Source organism: Lagenorhynchus albirostris, chromosome 16, assembly GCF_949774975.1.
Source record: "Lagenorhynchus albirostris chromosome 16, mLagAlb1.1, whole genome shotgun sequence".
In the NCBI taxonomy this organism is placed as follows: domain Eukaryota; kingdom Metazoa; phylum Chordata; class Mammalia; order Artiodactyla; family Delphinidae; genus Lagenorhynchus; species Lagenorhynchus albirostris.
Window position 1 is genome coordinate 16,318,573 of NC_083110.1, and position 20,816 is coordinate 16,339,388.

The window sequence follows — 20,816 nt, forward strand, 5'->3', positions numbered from 1 at the left end:
GGCTACTGTTATACATGCTAACTAAAAATTAAAAAGCAAATACATCTATTGCAAGTATACCTTGCAAAACAAGGATTAGAGTTATTCAAGAGTATACTGACAAGTCATAAAATGTATTTCAAAAATAAAAAGTAATTTTCAAAAACAGCTGTAAAATAAAACAAGAAGGTAGAGCATGACAGGAATTCCCTGGCGGTCCAGTGGTTGGGACTTGGCGCTTTTACTGCTGGGGCCTAGGTTCAATCCCTGGTCGGGGAACTAAGATCCTGAAAGCTGCATGGTGCAGCCAAAAAAAAAAAAAAAAAAAAAAAAAAAGGTAGAGCATGGATGGGAAGCAGAAAAGGACAAAAATCATAAATGAATAATAGTTTTAAAGACAGGTTAAAGAAAGAACTATTTTTAAAACTAAACGTAATTTTATGCTTCACTGAGAGGTCAAAGTTTGTCAGCTTTTTAAGGAAAAAAATTAAATTAAATGATATAGTTTACTTAGCATTCCGACTAGAATTTTAACCAAAGCATCTGCAGTGTTTATAGAAGGGGTTCTCATTTATTCAGACACCCTCCACAATCCACTCAGGTAGGAAGGTGTAAATATCTATTTTCTGGGGGTAAATACAGTACAGCTTTAAAAGATTTAAAATTAAGACTTTCACACTGTTAACTTAAAACTCCCTATGAAGGCTTCCCTTGTGGCACAGTGGTTGAGAGTCCGCCTGCCAATGCAGGGGACACGGGTTCGTGCCCCGGTCCGGGAAGATCCCACATGCCACGGAGCAGCTGGGCCCGTGAGCCATGGCCGCTAAGCCTGCGCGTCCGGAGCCTGTGCTCTGCAACGGGAGAGGCTACAACAGTGAGAGGCCTGCGTAACGCAAAAAAAAACAAAAGAAAACCCAAACTCCCTATGAAATTCTTAACATTCACCATATTCGCTATAAAACTTAAGGGAGCATCCCAACTCTGGAATTTGATGTAAAAAGAACTTCAGTGTGCATTTAAGTTTTCATTCGTGAAAAGAAACCATTTGGGAAATATTTTTATTACTGGAGGGGCAGAAAAGCTGAGACTTTAAGAAAGTTTTAGCTGACCTACTGATAAAAAAAAAAAAAGACTAAACAAATAAGAGTTTGATGCCTCCATTTCAGGGACTGATTTTATCAGTGTTGAAATAAATTTGGCATCACTATCTCGCTGTGACCTCAAGTGAACTCTATGTAACATCAGACACATTTGTACTTATTAGGATTACATGACTGCACCTAGAGATGAAAATTATTTGGTGTCAACCTATTGATCCATTGCGGGGCGGGGGCAGAGGAGAGGCATGGAATATGTGAATTGTAACCATCTCTTTTCAAAAATTGGACTATTTACCTGATCATTCATAACGATCATGGTGCGAGTGAAGAGATCATGATGAGTAATTATGCCAGTAAACCACTGGGTGGCAGAGTCTTGTCTATATACTCTCACTCTGTATCCATTCAAGGAATAAGGACCTTAAGAAAAACACACATCATACATGATTGAGTTCATGGATGAAACGGAAAAGTAATTTGGAACTTGATGTATGAACCTTCTAGTTGCCAAAACTTTACCATAAGCAACTAAAAATTTTGATTCCGGTGACCGGAAAAGCTGCCAAAGTCTTAAAACATGCAGAGACTGTTAACTGAATTTATAAATACAATACTAAAATGCCATATTGGTGTACTTTTGGATTAAACTTTTTTAAATGATATCTATATATGTATACAGATATCCTTCAGAAAATAGGTAATAAATAATAAAAGACATATATCTATATATATTTAAATATGTCTTAAAACAAAAGAGAATGGAGATAAAAATTTCTTCAATTCACAGGTACTAAAATGGTATCAAATACTTGAAAGTTTAATAAGAACTGTGGAGGGGGGGCTCTGGTGCACCTTATTAATATGATAGTGTTATACATTAACAATTTACAAAATGCTTTCACAATTTGCAGATGCTTATTCAATTTTTTTGAATCTTATTCAAAACTCTCAGATATTTCCCTGTTTATAAAAATTAAGAAAGTGAGATTGATAGGTTAAATAAATTTTTAAGTGAAAGAGCTAGAACTGAATTTATTTTTGATTCCTAGATTGATGCCTTTTCTTCTACAGTTAAGACATTTAACATATCAATCAATGATTTAATGTTAGACTGTTTTAAAAAAAAATCTATGCTAATATCAGTCTAAAATATAAATCAAATAACACATCTGTAGAAAGTATTCCATGTTACCTGTAAATCAAACACATTCATACCTGTAATCTATTATACAAACTATAGTCTTAGAATTTTTAACTATGGAAGAAAAAGACTCCAAATTACTTTTTCTGAATGTAATATAGAAATAGCTTATAGAATTACTCCAAATATGACCAATTTTCAATTCCCGTCAGCACACCATCTTAACTGTCTTGTTCTACCACCACACAGAATCTGGAGTCAGTCTCACGTAATTCTGCTTAGGATGGAAAGGATTACTGCCTTAATGATTTCACCTCTAAGAATATGACAAGGAAAAAAAAGTTACTTTAAAAAAATATTAGCCTGGCTTCTTCAATAAATAAATTGAAAGGAAAGGAAGAAAAAAGAGATAGATGGGTCATATCCACTAATCAATCTGTGGACATTTTTTTGGATCCCAGGTTAAAAATAAATAAATAAAATAAAAATCAATCCTGTGAAAAATCAATGAAGACATTTATGAGACAAATGGAAACTTGAACCTGAGTATTCAGTATCTGGTATTAAGGAACTATTAATTTTTCAGCATAATAATGGTATGGTGGCTTTGCTTAAAAATAGAACACAGCAATGTCTGAAAATTGACAGAAATAAATGAGAGTACGGGTGGGGCAGAACCTACCAAAGTTTTATTTTACAGTTGTTGGAACCAGGGATAGAATATTTCCAGTGAACTTCCATGTGACTATTTCTCTGTATGCTTCAAATTCTCCATATTAAAAGTTTAAAAAATATCTAGCCTAGGAAGAATTTAATAAGTAGATGATCTGCTGCTATAAAAACCCATACAAAGAAAGGCAGCCACAACTGAGATTATCTCTATTAATGCTTAAATTAAATGGCATGGAAGTTGAGGTTCAGATAAACATGGGAATTCAACAAAATTCCTTTTAGAAACATTCAAACAAATATCGATACTCCATGTATCCATGTCATATTGTTGCGGTTTCAGTTCAATTTCACAAGAAGCTTACATTTTCAATATATGATTTTACTGACAGGAAAAGAAATCACTAAGAATCATAAAATCTCACTGGTTTGAAGACAAACCTATAATTTACTAAAAAAAAAAAGGAAACAAAACTAAGACTAGTATTGTGGTCATTGCTGAGGAAGGCAAACTGAAATAGGCCACTTTTATCAGATACCAACAGCATTCTTCAAAGGAAATCAACTGTGGCTTTGGGCAACCCTCCACAGCAAACAATGCTTCCTTCTCCAGGAAGGACACACCTAAAGCATTCTGCAGTATGGAAATTTTCCTATTAACAAAACACCTGTGTGGTTATAATTTCATTTCAGGCATTCAGCTCAAATTAGTGGTGAAATTAGCTCAATAACTGGTGAAGTTACCAATTTCCTATTGAAATTTTTCTGATTTTGCTATTATTTTCCCTGGCCTGTATATAACTCAAAATATTAGACTGGGTCTTCTATTTGTATTGCATATAACTGAACAACCAAAACCAAACATGAGAAATTGCCCAGTTCCCAAAAAATATACATATATTAATGCATAACTTCAAAACAGTTACCTTGCATAAAAATCTCCTGAACCTTTTGTTCCTTTACCCAGACTTTCACTTCTTCCTGAAGTTGCGGGTTGTCCCTGAGAACTGGGTTTAGGCTGTCTATGTCGTCCTAGAATTATAGATTAAAAGAAAGGTCCATGTTACACTGTCCTAACATTAATGTTACCATCATTCCCTCCTGAACGTTCTAAGGACTGAAGAAAATTCCTTGATCTAAATGTATACAAAAACGCAAATTCATAAGTTATAGTTCATTAGCAGTAACATAACAACGGAGCCTAAGAAATTAATCCATGATAAGACAAAAATGCCTTAAGACAAAATTTGAAATTTACTCATTTCAAACCGTTTTGTTTGAACTGTTTGTTTTCTAACTGCAAGCCTTATACAAATCACCTTTTAAAGGGTTTCACTGTTAGAAGCAATATACAAACCAAATAGCTTCAGGTCATCTAAGGTTGGTAGCAAACAAATCAAGTTGAATATTTTAGTGACAATATATATATACATAGATGAGTTACCCTCTCCCCATAATACCTAAAACATTAGTTTTAAACTACAAGTCATTATCCACTGTCTTTTGATTTAAATTGATTTGATTTAAATGTCATCAAATTCAGTTCTACTCAAACTCATCTGACCAGTAACTTCACTGCTAAAAGTTTTATTTTTTCAAGCCAGTGTCAAAGCATCCAGGCAATTTAAATTACATTATTGATGGTATTATCCTCATAACAGGGTGGATCTAGACACAGAAACAACCGGTTCTCTCTCCTTGGAGATGTGAATCACAGAGTCACATGGTTTCCCACAATCTGCTGGTCCCCCGCTGGACTCTCTGACATTCTGTTCTCTCTCAAAGCACCTCTGCTGCTCCTGCATTTGAGATCAGCGGCAGGAGCCCTAGAGTGGAGCTGGGAAGAACAACAAAGCAGCACTGTCAATTTGGCGGCCCTTTTAAAAGTGGACTAGCAGATCATGGAAACCAGTGAACAGAAAGGAGCTACATGAAGGGGATTTTATCTGGTGAATAAAAATAATTTGGCAATACAGAAAAGCCAGAAAGTGGCTGAAGAGTACAAAGAATCCCTAAACCAAGCAGGTCATACTTCATTCTTTTCTAAAGTTTATCCAAGTAAAGCACTTTCCTTCTCATCTTATCACTGCTTTAAGGAACTACTCTGTATTCTTGGAATAATATTGCAGTAAACACTCTGATATTTTGTTTATACTTAGTGAACACCAACAAACAGAAGTAAAGGCCTTTAAACTTATCAACTATGTTCTCCTTGGAAAATACAAAGAAATGCTGCTTTATAGTAGAAGGAAATACTAGAGTGGAAAAGTGTTATACAAAAAGTAGTTAAAAGTAGTTAAAATCTGTCATTTTGTCTTCCTTTTCGTAAAGAAACTTCCTAGCAATCCCTTTTCTCCACTCCACTTTAATGCACACTTAATCTCATTATTTGAGTAACAGAAAATATATGGTCAGACTCTAACCCTCTTGATGCACATCAGGTGACAGTCTAGTCCATGACAGACAAAACACAGGAAACTTTCTATTTCCCAAGGAAAACCATTACCATTTCCAGACAGTTCTGACAGATGCCAAGTTCTTTTAAAATCTTTCTCACTTTAACTTCCATACACAGGTCCAAGCTTAACTCCTTGGAGTCAAACAGAAGCCTAATCACTTTCTTACCTGACAGTCCTTCAAACATTTGAATTCTGGTTTTATGTTTCCACAACCTGAGTCTTCTCTAGTCTCAACACCCACCTTTCTCACAGTTGTTCTTCTTACTCTTATTCTAGACATTTAACTGGCTCGAAGAAGATGGGTACTTGTCTAGAAAACTACAATCTACAATCACAGGGGTGTCACAAGCTGACTTATATCAAATTTACTATAGTGTATTGCTCCCAAGCCTTTATATTCGGGGTGGGCGTGGGGAGGAGTAAAAGCAGCACTGCCAATACGTTGTAGACAAGTACAGGTATGATTTATAAAACCAGTTCCCTGTGTTGAAATTTTATAACTAAAGCTACTGAGATGTAAAATTTGCTCAACATTTCTATTTTATTTATTCAACGGGTTAAAATAATGAGCTACATTTCCAAGATCATTAGACAACAAGTATCTTCTCACCAATGACCCGCTCATTTCTAGGGGAAAAAAGCATACCATTAAAAGCTGATAATATCAGTCTACTCACTGAAATAACCTTACGTAAGTTAAAATTTCTATGTATCAATTTCCTCTCTATAAAGCAGGGTTAATAATATCTCTTTTCATATTAATAAGTACGTTTTTATAATATGATTTTTTAAATTTTACAGAAACTATTCTTAACACATTCAATTCTAAATTAACCATGGTACTGAATGACATGCATTACACGAAATTAATTAAAACCCATGAAAATTACCCCAATACAATGCCTGATTATGATAATCATATTGTTGCTGAAGCCTTCCTCTACACATAGTGCTTTGTAAGTTAGAGGTATTTCTGTTGAGTTGTGGTCATCGTTCCCATTTTAAAGAGGCTCACAAAAGGCTAAACGATCAAATTCTGTAACAGTTGTTAGCAGGTAGCCAAATGAGGTTTTTTCCCCTATTTATTTACCTGAATAATGTTGTGATAGTGTAAAAAATCAGATACAAAGCTATAAGGCAGACTCACAGAGAAGAGCATCTGTTAATTAAAAACTAGTTACGAATGCTTACTATCTTTCACAGAATGCAACTAACAAACAAACTATGCCTTGAGCTTGTATGAGATTAAAAACAATTTACCTGCACCGTACTTTTCATTAACTGCAGTATAATCCCCCCCAATTTCATACTGTATAATTAAAATTATATGTATTCATTAACCCCCCCCCAAATCACCCATGTAGTGAAGGAATAAGCACTCTCTGTGAATTTTCTCTTCTCCATAAACTCCATCCAATTTATTAATTACACGGCTAGTTATAACCTCCAGCAAATGACTAATGGGGAAAAAATCAGTTCAGCAAGATCTGTTGTACGAGAAACATAGAAAACATGGAAACGTGCTAAACAATGCCTTAAGTGAAGTTCTGGACTATATTTATTGTTCACTTGTGTGCTGTGCTTTTTCTCCTTTCGCAAAGACAAAGATTAGCTTTAATTGAACATTAGTGGAACCTGAATGTAAAGAATAATAAAGAAAACTAGCTAACATGATTGTGCGTTTACTATGACAGATATCACATTGGGTGCTTTCTGTACTATCAATTTTTGTAAAGCTCAGATTATCATACCCCTTTTACATGCTATACACAGAGAGGTCCATGGTTAAAGTCAGGATGTGATGGAGAGACCTAGCATTTGAATCTAGTTCTGCGACTCTAAAGCTCAGTCTCTTTTCATCTATTCTCTGCTTCTCTTGAAGCACAATGAAGAGGCATAAATAATAGACTATTTACTGTCACTGCCTTTCAAAATTTGACACATTTCTTTACGTTATATGGAAGAGGTAAAAGGTAACATTATCTTAAGTCAGAATGGGTCAAAAGACATTAACATTAGGTGGAAGTTATCGTTCTACAACCTCACATTGGCTATGTGAAATTTCGCATATCAAAATAGTCTAAGACTCATCAAACAGAAAAGAGGATGTTAAACTCATGCAATCTTATAATCAGAAAGCATAGAAGAGAAGACAAATCACTTTGGCAACATGACTTAGTCATGACCTACAAATTCCCAAATGCTGTGTTTCTAGGTTAAACACCACCCTGAATTAAAAACTGATCATCGGAGATGATCAAAATACAGACTTTTTCTCGTATGTACAGAAGAATATGATGAAATCAAAAAGCAGCATTCCTCAAAATATCAATATAAAAGTTAAAATCAGGTTGGAATATGTACTGTGACAGTAAGATTACTGTACTAACCACTAACCTAATTTTCAAGCAATTCTCTACTTCATCCCAGTTCAAAGGGAAACAGTAACAAGTACAATAACATAAAAAATAAGATCTTAGTACTAAAATATTCAGATATTCCTGACTAGGTTTAATAAATAGCAATATTATTACAGTGCTCAAAGTATATGTAACACATTTTCTAAGATAATAAAGAACAATCTGCCTTACCATAATCAAGTGCTCCTTACTATTTCAACACATATTTTCTTTGTTACACATCCTCCGGATTTAAATACTGACTGAAGAGCCAGCAGAGGCATGAAATACGTAATAATATACTAGTTGTTAGTTTCTATCAAGATGACTGAGTTGACTGGCTTAATAATTTTAAGGGATTTACTCTAAAGTCTTAACTGATGACTTTTAGGATACAAGAAATATAAAACCGGAGCAGTTTCTCTCCCTTTGGACAATATCTGATGGAGAATGACCTAATGCCTGCTTTCAAACTGATACTAAGTATGTCTTAGAATTTTCTTCCTCCTGCAATAAAGCCCTTGACCTCTGTGGTGACCATTTAAATGCAATTATATTACATAAATTCCCCTATAAAAATCACAGTTGATTTTATTTTTATAAGAGCTATCATAAAAGAAACTATCTGTACCCTGAAATGTCGGGTTGGGTGACTGAACATGCTTTGCCGCACCACTCTGGCACAGTCATAATTTAAATTCATGCTTCAGCAAAACTACAAACGACTGCCTGTCCTTTAAATCCCTGGGGTTGCTCGCCAACAGTGAAAAACATGAATGTTAGGTCCATATAGGTCAAGAGTGACGCCAATTGCTATTATGCCAATTCTTGTATAACTTATTAAAGAACCCACTTTGTTAATAAGGCTTTACTAAGATAGGAAACTTATTAAGTCTGAGAGTTACCACAGAGGTCTTCAAAAAGCACAGTTGTCTAAACCATCTGCAGTTTAATTAAATGCAACTACCACTGAGGGTTTCCATATATTTTCAAGATTTAAAGCAAGAGTTGGCAAACTGTTCCTCTAAAAGGCCGAAGAGTAAAAACATTAGGCTTTGCAGGTCATAACATCTCTCTCACAACAGCTGAACTCTGCTACTGTAGTTGCCAAAAGCAGCCAAACAATACCATAAAAAAATATATAAATGAATGGGCATGGCTGTGTTCCAATAAAGTTTGTTTATCGGCATTATCTGAAATCTGAATTTCACAGATTGTTCAGGTGTCATGACATTATTCTTCTTTTGAGTTTTTTTCAACTGTTTAAAAATGTAAAAGGCCTTATAAAAAATGGGAGGCTGGTTTGATTTGGCCTGTGGTCACTGCCTACCCATGATTTGAAAGAACAAATAAAATACTATTACAAAGCAAGATCAAAAACTTCTAATCAATGCGATGCAATTCATTGGCAAATTGCAAACTTTATTTCCATAAATGGCTGCATATTCATAAGCATAGGAAAATACACCAATTACCAAATGCTTTTCATTATTAGAGAAAAAATATTTTAAGATAAATCACTTTTTAAGGCTTTCACAGGCTTTCATTTTTTAAGGCTTTTCATCAGTTTCCCTGATACATTCCTGTACCATGTTTAGCTCTCCAAATATAATAATGACTTGATTTTAGTGTAGAAAAATTACCCACTTTGAAAGATAAGATTTACTCCTTTGGGTCAATGAGAATTATACTCATATACAGAGGTTGGTACTATCCACTTCTCTGGACTCCACAGGAGGGTAAAAATAGGAACATGCATTAAAAAAGAAGAAATTTTCTAAAGACAATGTTCCAACATTAATCCTATGGTTCTTATATCTGAAGTTAAGACTGAAAACTGAGTGTTTTCTCCATGATAAGGTAATTTAACATAATCTCATTTATACTATCTCCTAAGGAAAACAGATATTCATTTAAAAAGCAAACAAACAAAACAAACAAACAAAAACCGGGGGGAGGGGAGGATCGAAACAGGGAGACAAATACAGAGTAATTTCTTTGCTTCTCTACTTCCTCCAAGGGCTGACCTTGTGACACTCTGAAAAAGAAACCAATTAGGGTTGAAGAGGAAGAAAACGCACAACCACATCCTGCCACAAAATTGTCTCCAAATATTACTGGGAAAAATGATCAATATATTTCAAATATTTTACCTGATATTCTCTATTACATAAGATTAATGCTATGTTGTCTCTAAATGTTCCTAACATAATTCTAAACTTGTACTGTCAATTTTGGTGACTTGATTCTTCACAACACATTATATGATAAAACCTAAAAATTTCCAGATTTCTCATTATTGCTAAAATTTTAAGTTTTAGATAGAATTTTAAATTATTATAATTTATTTAGGATCTGATTCCCTGTATATAAACCAAACATCAATATTTTAGAGTCAAGAGTACTGGACACTTTTATACTTATCCACACTAAACTAAAACTCTGGAGGAAAAAAAAAGCTCTGTCTCACCGTTCTTCAAGAACCACCAAATTTAAATGTATTCCAGTTTTTCTGTTAATCAGATTGGAAAAGTTAAAAAATTTATGACATCATTCATGGGAGAGGAAAAAACCTTTTCTGAAAGTCAGTTTGACTATACATCCTATTCTTTTAAACAATGAATGTTTCTGCAACTCATTTTAGCTCACAAGAACTTGTAGAAAATAGGTGAATGATATCAGTGTAACACAGTAGTACTGTTGGTTCATATACCATTTATTTATTTATTTTTGCACTACCTAGTATGAGCAGCTGAATACTAAGTATAAAAATAAAGCTGAGGGCTTCCCTGGTGGCGCAGTGGTTGAGAGTCCACCTGCTGATGCAGAGGACACGGGTTCGTGCCCCGGTCCGGGAAGATCCCACATGCCGCGGAGCGGCTGGGCCCGTGAGCCATGGCGGCTGAGCCTGCACATCCCGAGCCTGTGCTCCGCAACGGGAGAGGCCACAACAGTGAGAGGCCCGCGTACCGCAAAAAAATAAATTAGATAAATAAATAAAGCTGAACAAAGCACTAGACATGATAGCCATCCATTCCACTTAATTCTTTGTTTAATGTAACTGCATGCTGACTTAGAAGTTCATATTGATTAGACTGCCCCAATTTTCTTTTATTTTGCTTTTAACTCCATAATCCAGCAATCTCAATCCTTCCTTACATATTCTTAATATCAAGCAAATGTCCCCCTTTCTCTCCCCCTTTCTATATTTGCCTAACTTTATTAGAAATGTCTTTTTAAAGTCTACTATTTTTATAGGATTATTACTGTTTGTGGTAGTACTCTCATTAAAATTTTGCATAAGCTTTGAACAATCTACTCCAAAGCTATTTTTCTCAAAATCTTTTTCATTGTACATTAGGTTTTTCATAGTTTTAGTATCTTAAAATACATACTCTTCTACCCAACACTAAACTTTTGACTAATCTAAACAAATAAATGAATAACAAAACAAATTAATGCATATACAAGAAAGGTCTCTGTTTTAAAATAGAAAAGTTTTTTAGTTGATCATATACTCACACAATAGACTACAACAGTCAGTAAAATGATTATGTAAGCACAAACTTAGTGACACAGAAAGAAGCTAATGACATAGAAACAAAAAAGATTAATTTTAAAACTTCTCCACATATGTAATTTTTAAAGACAAACATATTACAATTTTGTACATAATTAAAAGCAATAGATAAGTAAGTCCTGCGTATATATAATTTCATAATTCCTGGTTGATTTTGGTTAATTCAGATGAGTGGTATCCTCCCGTTTCAACACAGCTTAAATATATCCTAAATTGACTGCATATGATTAATGAAACGAATCTATTTTCAGCCTTTAAAAAGTATCCATTTAATAAGCATATTTACTTGACAGTGTAAACAATAAAAAAACTTAAACTTTAATTGACAGAAGAGGTTAACACTTCACAAACGTTAACCTCATCTAATCCTAACAAACCCTTTGCTAGTCTGATATTATTCTCTCCATATTATAGATGAAGAAACATTCAAAGATTAAGTAATTTGACCCCAAATCACATGGCTGGAAGGTAATTAGCAAGTGTCTGCATAATGTCAAAGCCCTTCCCACAAAACCTTTTTCCAACCCATGCACTGGCAGAATTAAAAATCTGAATACTCTCTACTGGGTTTTCAATATTTTACTTATGATATTAGTGACATGACCACAGAAAGTGAAAGGAAACCCAATTAACCAAATTATTTTATTGTTAAATATGGAAAATGATGTTTGCCAAGATAAAGTCAGTTCACAGGAATATAGTATTCCAAAATTTGGAAAGGATATCATAAACAACAAAAACTCTATAATTTATCAGATATAAGTAACTTATCAGATCTCAGATGGGATTTTGGAATGGGATATACTATATTAATATAAACATCCTATTACATCAATTCATAAGAAAGCGACTACTTATGTTGCATTGTTTTTATTTGTTCAGTTATACCAAGGTTAAAGAAAAAGCTAACTAGATTACTTTTACTATATTAATTAAAAACAACAACCATTTGGGTTTCTCTGCTAATCTCCCAACTGAATGAAATTGACCTTTTAAAAATATTCTCCTGAATACACTTTATGCAGACTTGTAATATTTCTGCATTTTAAACTACAACTCGCTAAGTGTCCTTGCCTGTCAGAATTACCACAGAGCAAAAATCAGAACAACAATTAAGTAAAACTTTTAAAACCACTTGAAGGGAAATGTGTTTCCTTCTAAAGCCACATGTTAATATTCTTCGTGGTATCTTTAATAATAGTTTTGAACTTTTCATGGCAGTTCAAAAGTCTGGAAGGCAATTTTTCTTTCAAGCTATTTAAAAGCATGTTTTTTACACAGTTGAGTCATCATGAGTTCAACCTATTGAGTCACCTGCTTACAGCATCTGCCAACCACAATTTACTAACTGCAGTTTCCTCAAACTTACAAACTGAACAAACTCAGGAAGGCCTGGGATCTGTTAATGTTTTCCAAAGGAGCAACTGAAAATATTCTTTCAGAACAGCCGAAGTTTAAGAAAATAAAACAACAAAAAAGCAACTTCCTTGCTCTTGATGAGCCCTCCACCTATGGCAGTCTCACCCTACCTTGTGAAGAGGGAGAGAAGGAGCTCAACCTAAGAAGGAAATAAAATTATATGCTTGCATAATATTTTTTGGAAAGTAATCTACTAAAAGTAATCCCTAGTCAACGACTATTCTGATCATAGAGTGAACATTTATTTTTAAAATATAAAATGCAAGGGATATAATTTCAAAATTAATACCATGCCATACACGTTCTGGGGCTGATTTTCACTATTTCCAATATACTGCTATGGAAATGATACACCTATAAACTTGAGAACTATTATACCATACTTCTCTTTTCTCAGAAAGAATGAATACAATCTAGTCCAAGTTGAAATAATCAACAAATCCTGTAACTTGACAGACTTGGATCTTCCAAGTGACTTAGTCTTTTATCATATGACCCCAAGTAAAGTATCTGTTCCTCTCATTGAGTCTAGAGCAAATGCAAATACATGACAAATGTGTTAAGTTATTCAGAGAAAAGGAGGGAGTTAAAACTACAACTCAAAAGTATCAAAATACAAGAACATCTTAATTACCTAGGGCTGTTAAGGAAGATAGTATGCATAATGTACTTTACCAAGATTTCCAATCACTGCTTTGCTATTCCTAAAAGGGTAAGTTTAACTTACTTAGAAAATCTAATTAGAAAAAAGAGAACATATACTGAGACATGCCAAATGCTTATTACAGTTTATATCCAAAAGAGAGCAAGTTTTTAAAATAACTTACAGAAATAAGAAAATTTATCAAAATCCTACTAATTCTGAAAATATTTCTAGAGTTCTTTCATTAAATAACATATTAAACACAATTGTAGCTTTTTGTCAATACTCACAGATATCATTATTGATTACTATGTTATGATATAGTCATAATTATCGATTGATATAAAGGATTATTGCCTCTACACCAAACTGTCCCAGAAAGACAAAATTTGAGTTGTAACTACGTTTTAGTTTCTTTTGTAACCTCTTGTGCTATCAAGCTCCCAATCTACCATCATCATACTTTTTAAAATTCTGATTTTGACCTTTCATTTGCTATGGTAGAGGAAACCAGATTAGATAATTTGTTGGAATTATGTTTGAAACAGTCTCTAAGAGTGGGGCTAAGAGCTCCTCCTTTGAGTTAAACATATTAGAAATATATTTCATTCAACAAGATTTTTGAATACCAAGTATAAAATTACTATGCTAGGAGACTGGAAATACATATAAGAGTTTCTGCCCTTGAGGATCTTGTAGCCTGTAGGAACGGGGACTAATACACAAATCACTGCAATACAGATTATACAGAGTTTTACATATAATACAGTGGTGAGAAAAAGAAGGTGGGGAAAGATAATCTAGTTAGGTATATCAGGAAAGGATCACAGAAAAGGATATCTGAGTTGGGACTTGAGGAAAGCATGGATGGGTACCTAGATTCTTGAGTTGAAACTTCAAAAATGCAAGGGCACCTACCAGGCTATGGTAGAGCAGAAAAGAAGGGCTTTTAAGACAGGGTGAAATACATGTGCAGACATACATAGACGTAGATATATGAAACAGTATGGCCTGTGTGGAGAACTCTAAGTACAATGACATAGATTGAATGAGGACAAGGGACTGGGTGAGCAGAGAGACCCTACTTGGAGAGCTCTCTAATAGTCTAGCCAAACGAGGATGGAAGCCTTACAACAGAGATGAGGAGGAGGGGACGGACATATGCAATGTTAAGCTATTTTTGGAGGTCAACAAGGGCAAGAGAGGAACCTAAAACACTCCCGGCTGTTGATCTGAGTAACAAAACGGGGTAGATACAGTTACACCATTAGCCAGGATACAGAATGATTAGGAAGAAAGACAAGGTTTGACTTAACACAGTCGGCAGTAGAAAATATGGGTTTCACCTTCTCAATGACATCCACAGGGACCACAATACTCTAGCCTGCCTCTCCCTTCTCCATGCCTAATTGCTCTTACTCTGCTTTACTTTTCTTTTTGGCCTAGCAGTAATTAAACCACCTATCATATTGTACCACTTAATTATTACTATATTTATTATCTACTGTGCCTCTTCTAGAATTTAAGCTCCAAGGGGACACGAATTTTTGTCTAAACAATGCCAGGCATATAGAAGATGCTAAATAAAGATGTTAAATGAATGACAGTGTAGCAAGGAAGTCTGGACTAGAGTTAGATTCAGAAGACAGGGTTTTTAAATGATAGTGAAAGCAACTGGAAATATGACACTGCTTAGGATGAGTAGTGAAAAGAGAAGACATCAAAAAGGAAGACTGTGGAAAACCACCCACCATTAAATCTGCAGAAACCTTTTCAGGGAAACCTGAAAAGAGATGTCACAGAAGCAGTTAAGAATAAAAGAATATCCAAGACAGTGGTCCTCAGTGTTAAATGCAACGGCCCAGTAGGATAGGAATGGGGACTGGAATAATATGTTTGATATTTAAGAGATTATTAGTGATCTTAACAACACTAACATTAGTTTTGTGGGAGTGGAACTGAATTTTTAAATTTACTTTTGCTTGGGACTACCCTGCCAGTCTAATGGCGAAGACCCCACGCTCCCAATGCAGGGACTACTGGGGCGGGGGGGGGGGGGTGTTGGGGAGGAGGGGGAGGGGAGGGGGAGAGAGGGGGAGGGGGAGAGAGGGGGAGGGGGGAGAGGGGGAGGAATAAATAAATGAATTAATTAATTAATTTACTTTTGCTTAATTTAAATTTAAATAGCCACATATGACTAGTGGCCACCAATAATGGGCAGCACATTTTCATGGGGTAAAAGTGGAGAAAATAAATAGGACTATTCCAAGATAAGAAATTAAAAGGTAGATGTGACAGTAAGACAAAATCATAAGAGAGTTAAGGTGGTGGTTAAGAATGACTGAAATAATGTGTCACAGGAGAGATATCTTGGCTGGAAATAAAATGAAGAGAAAAGTAGCAGAATGTAGGAAATTCACCAATTATGTGACCACTGCCAATTATGTGACCACTGGTGAGGTGGTAAGGTCTGTGAATGACATCTATTTTGTGCTGAAGGTTTAAAAAACAATCACTTTGAATAGGCTTCATGAAGCTACACGTATCATGAACTGAGATTTACCCAACCAGACCTATTTATTTTCTGAACTCCTATCATATTTATTCTATTTATCACAAAAATTTTATAGGGTACAAAGTTTTTTCCTACACATTATCTCATAGACAATGGCAACACTATCATGAAACAGGCATCACATAGCTAACTTTAAAGATAAAAAAATAAAAAATTGTTAAGTGCTTATACGTCTTGCTTAATATTTCAGACAGTAAGCAGCAGAGTTGGGATCTGAGTCCAAGTTGGCCTATTCTACTACCAAATTCTGATATTTTAATAGATGTAAACTTTTGCCTCCCTTCAAAGAGCCAAAATTCCCTAAGAATATAAATTTTATATATGTGTACTTACGTATATGACTAGATATCTTAAAACAGAATCTCAGTAAATTTGGCAACTTATTCTTTAAACTGTTGTGTGCTGATTTTCATTCTTCTCTCTATATTTTTTCATTTGATTAATTTGTAAACTATTTTTGATTTTAATAATATTTGCACTAATCAGACACTGTTAAGTCCTTGGAGTTTGGGGCCAAAGGCAGAGCTACGAAGCTGTGCCATCATTCAAACTGAACTCATAAAAAATTTAAGTACAAAGCTGTACTTATACCTATAATGTGGAACAAGACAGAATGGGAAAGAGATACCTTGTAGTGATCAAGATCAATAAAAACTAATTAGTAGTTCAGCCTGCTCCTTTACAGTGCTGGTAGGGAACATCATTAATTAACTACACACCCTTGGCCAGAATAGGGCATCACAATCTTTTGCAACATTAACAACATGCCAGTTAGACTCTTCCAACTGATACAAGTGTGCCTAACTGATATAACATAAATGCAATAAATTTTAAGAAAATTTCTCAACAATGGGCTTTGTTAAGCATTGGAATGAATTGTTAATATATGATGGAACTTAATTCCTTGAAAATAGGAGTGAATGTGGGAGAAACAACATAAAACCTCATCCCTCTGAGGTCCTTCAGATACTGCATTTTTGTAAGACTGTATAATGTCTTAAAGGCCTTTAAGCTTGAAGACTCTACATGAGGAGGCCTTATATATCCAGGCCTTACTCATTCACGTTATACAGAATTTTCTATTTCCCCAAATGGCTACTCTATAAATGGCAGAGGGGAGAAGGGTTATTAACGGGAAACAATAACATGTCATTTCTATGTAGAGTACCTGACTTCCAGGCAAAGAACATCTAGAGAAGCACTGAATAAATATAATTTTTAAATGCCTTATTATTTTACATACTTATAGATTTGCAATATATAGGTATCCCTATATAAATACAAATACGATGGAAAGATATTAACCATTTAAAATTAATAACCTTTATCAAATAACTAGGTCTAAAGATCTCCAAGAATGTGAGTGATATAAGAATTTGGTCTGGAATGAGACTGAACTGGTAGAGGATTATGATTAGCCAGGACAAAAACCTCACAGTATCAAGACTCAAGAGGAGGCAGAGCTTTGTAACACTGAGAAAGGAATGATGCCTCTTCACCTTTAGGGTGCTCAGAGAATCTGGCAGGCCACTGCTTGCTGACCACTTCTAAGTTGACTTGACAAGACTGCTTTGAAGGCTTCCACTTTTCTAGGTGTCTTAATTTATATTCCAATAGCTCTAAATAAAGTGGCGGAGGGCACTGGAACTGTGTGGAGATGTTTTTTCCCATTAACATAATAACTAGGAAGCGGTGCTAAAGGCATTTAACTGTTGGAAAGCCTGGAATGCCCACCATCCTACAATTCACTATAAAACAAAGAACCAAACAGTACCTGTGACCGTTAATTTTACTTATCAATTTGGGTAGACTATGGTACCCAGTTGTTTGGTCAAACGTCAGTCTAGATGTTGCTGTGAAGGTGTTTTTCAATCAGAAGAAGACTATGAGTAAAGGAGATTACCCTCTACAGTGTGCATGGGCTTCATTCTATCAGGTGAAGGCCTTAAGAAAAAAGAATGAGGTCCTCCAAAGAGGAAAGCATTTTGCCTTCAGAGTCAACATCAACTCCTGCCAGAATTTCCACTGTGGGTGTGACCTGTGTATTTCAGAATCCCTAGCCCCCACAAGTGCATGAGTCAATTCCTTAAAACTCCTCCCCCATCCCCTTTCTCTCTACACACATACTTGTATACACACACATACCCTATGGTTTTGTTTCCCTGGAGAATCCTAACACGGTACCCTATTGTGAAACATTATTAGCTTTCCTTATCTCTTTCCCATCTTCTAAACCCTTGCCTTCTAAGAAAAAGTAAAACCAAAAAAAGAGAAACAGGCAAATCGCTGGTATTACTACATCAGTTGATTCCACAGTACAGAACACTATAAACATACCTCTACTTTAGAACTTTTAGCACATTGCCATAATTATATTTAAATCTCTCCCCCTGGCATGAAAGAGAACCAAGTATTTTATCTGTCTTTAAATTCCCAGTAGCTAGCAAAGTAACTGGCACAAATCAGTAAATGAATGACTGTATGTTACATTTCAACAATCACTGAACTTTTTCCCTTGCATCTTAAAAACATAGCTTCTCTAAAAGGCAGGTCTACGCCTAATAATTTAATGACAGGAATTATACTCCAAACACTGACAAGTGCTTCAGAAAATGTCAACAGTTAAGCAGAACAGTATATTTTAAAGTATTTATCTTTAGGGTTAACCATCATTTGGACAAATTATGCAGTTGTAGAAAAGTGGAAAAGACAGATACCTCAAGTAATCAAAATAGACATATACAATAAAGGAATAAAATACAGCCCAGAAATAAATTTTAGAGTAAATGGTCAACTGATTTCCAACAAGGGTGACAAGACTATTCAATGCGGAAAGGACAAATGGGGCTTGGAAACTTGGATATCCACAAACAGAAGAATTAAATTGGATTTTTACCTTATACTATCTAAAACATTAATTTAAAACGGGTCAATGACTTAAACGTAAGAACTAAAACTACAAAACTCTCGGGACATTTTTCATGATGTTGGAGTTGGTAATAATTTCTCAGATATGATACTAAGAGCATAGGCAATGAATAGCTACTATTAAGGAAATGAAAAATAACAAGTGTGCTCACAGATATAGAGAAACTGGAACCCTGTTGGTGGGAATGTAAAATGGTGCAGAGCCTGTGGAAAACTGGCTGTTCCTTAAAAAGTAAAACATAAATTTCCATATGCTCTAGCAATCCCATTCTTAGGTATACTCCCGTAAGAAGTGAAAGGTACGACTCAAATATTTGTACACCATTATTCACAACAGCATTATTCACAACAGTTAAGAGGTGGAAACAACCCAAATGTCCATCAACATATGAATGGATAAACAAAATGCGACAAATACATACAATGGAATATTATTCAGCCATAAAAAGGAATGAACTGCTGACACATGCTACACAGGTGAATCTTAAAGACATACTATTAAGTGAAATAAGTCAGTCACAAAAAGGACAAATATTGTAGGATACCATTTATATTAGGTATTTAGAATAGGCAAACAAAGTATAGACCAAGAACAGAGAAGTTACCAGGGGCTGGGAAGAATAGGGTACTGGGAAATGGGGAGTTATTGTTTAATGAATGAAGAGTTTCTATTTGGGATGATGAAAAAGTTCTGAAAATGGACAGTGGTGATGGCTGTACAACACTGTGAATGTACTTAATGCCGCTGAATTGTACACTTAAATGGTTAAAATGGTTTTACTGTTACCTTCTTTTAAACAAATGCCCGTTATTCCTCTACTCCAAATGGACAGTGAGGGTTGAAGTCAATCACATGGTTGACTCAACTAAAAAACTGTTAAAATGTCTCTGACTAGTCACCATTCCATCTTCACAGGAAAGGTAGGTGGGTTAGAGTTTATGTAAGTGGACCATCCAACACCCATTCTGCTTATTCACTGCATCTCATGCACTTAACCAGCCCTGCTGTCTTAGTGGCTTAGCTAATTTATATTCATCCTGAGACAATTTAGGGGGTCACCTATTCTAAGGACAGGGGCATCCTCTACTTCTCCCACAACCAGGGAAGATTCCTTATACCTCTCTGGTGTCCGCTACGTACTATCTTTTGCCTACATTTACATTTGTATTTTTCCATGTGCTTCCACCATTAGATTATAAACTCTCTGACTAGTGTATTTGTATGCTTGAATACAACACAGCAGGCCCTCAAACATATGAATAAAGAGCCCCCAAACGTTATTTTATTGACTAAGGGCTAGTGCTGTTTTGCCTTTAGTCTGAAGCCCAGAAAGACTTGGATTTTAGAGACAGTCCTTTTAACAAGAGGCTAAAAGGGCTTTGTTTTAAAGTATTGCTTTTCAATTTTAACTTTGAACAAATCTTTGAGCAAAACAGAGAAAACTAGGCAGCTGAGAAAAGTGGGAGAGAGCAAAACATCTTAATCTGTTTGGATTCTTGCCTAGGGAACAAGTGAGTCTGAAAATGATGCACAGATTTGGGGTACAGCTTGATGCCAGTATTTGAAAAGTCTAGGGAGATTGTGCAGGCAATAAAATTAAGGAAAAATTTAATCTTATATTTAGAAAAGATGTCAACCCTAAGAAAAATAACAAAGTGCCAAACAAAAGAATGATGTGCAAATAAGAGATGTTTCCTGTTTGATAGCGCACAAAGGCAGGGTGGCATAGTAGTAAAAACATCTTGGAATCTAAAGTTTTTGGTTCAAGTTCTGTTTAGGCTACCACTAGCTGTGTGAACCTAGATGCCAAATCACAACTTCCCTAAACCTTGCTTTCTTTGCCTGTAAAAATTGCTATCACATATTCTCTCCCTTCCTCATATTTCTTCCTTCTTCTCTTTTCAGCCTCTCATCCTCCTACAC

The 20,816-nt window shown here is 35.0% G+C and overlaps 1 protein-coding gene across 1 annotated transcript in view; it reads right to left on the bottom strand.

Annotated features, from left to right (window-relative positions):
• JMJD1C (jumonji domain containing 1C) overlaps positions 1–20,816 on the bottom strand; it is a 247,937-nt gene that overhangs the window by 42,022 nt on the left and 185,099 nt on the right. Inside the window, exons 4-5 of the mRNA XM_060126359.1 lie at positions 3,816–3,921; positions 1,375–1,499 (exon numbers count right to left, since the gene is read on the bottom strand). Of these exons, the coding sequence (XP_059982342.1) occupies positions 1,375–1,499; positions 3,816–3,921 (231 nt within the window). The remainder of the gene's footprint in view (positions 1–1,374; positions 1,500–3,815; positions 3,922–20,816) is intronic.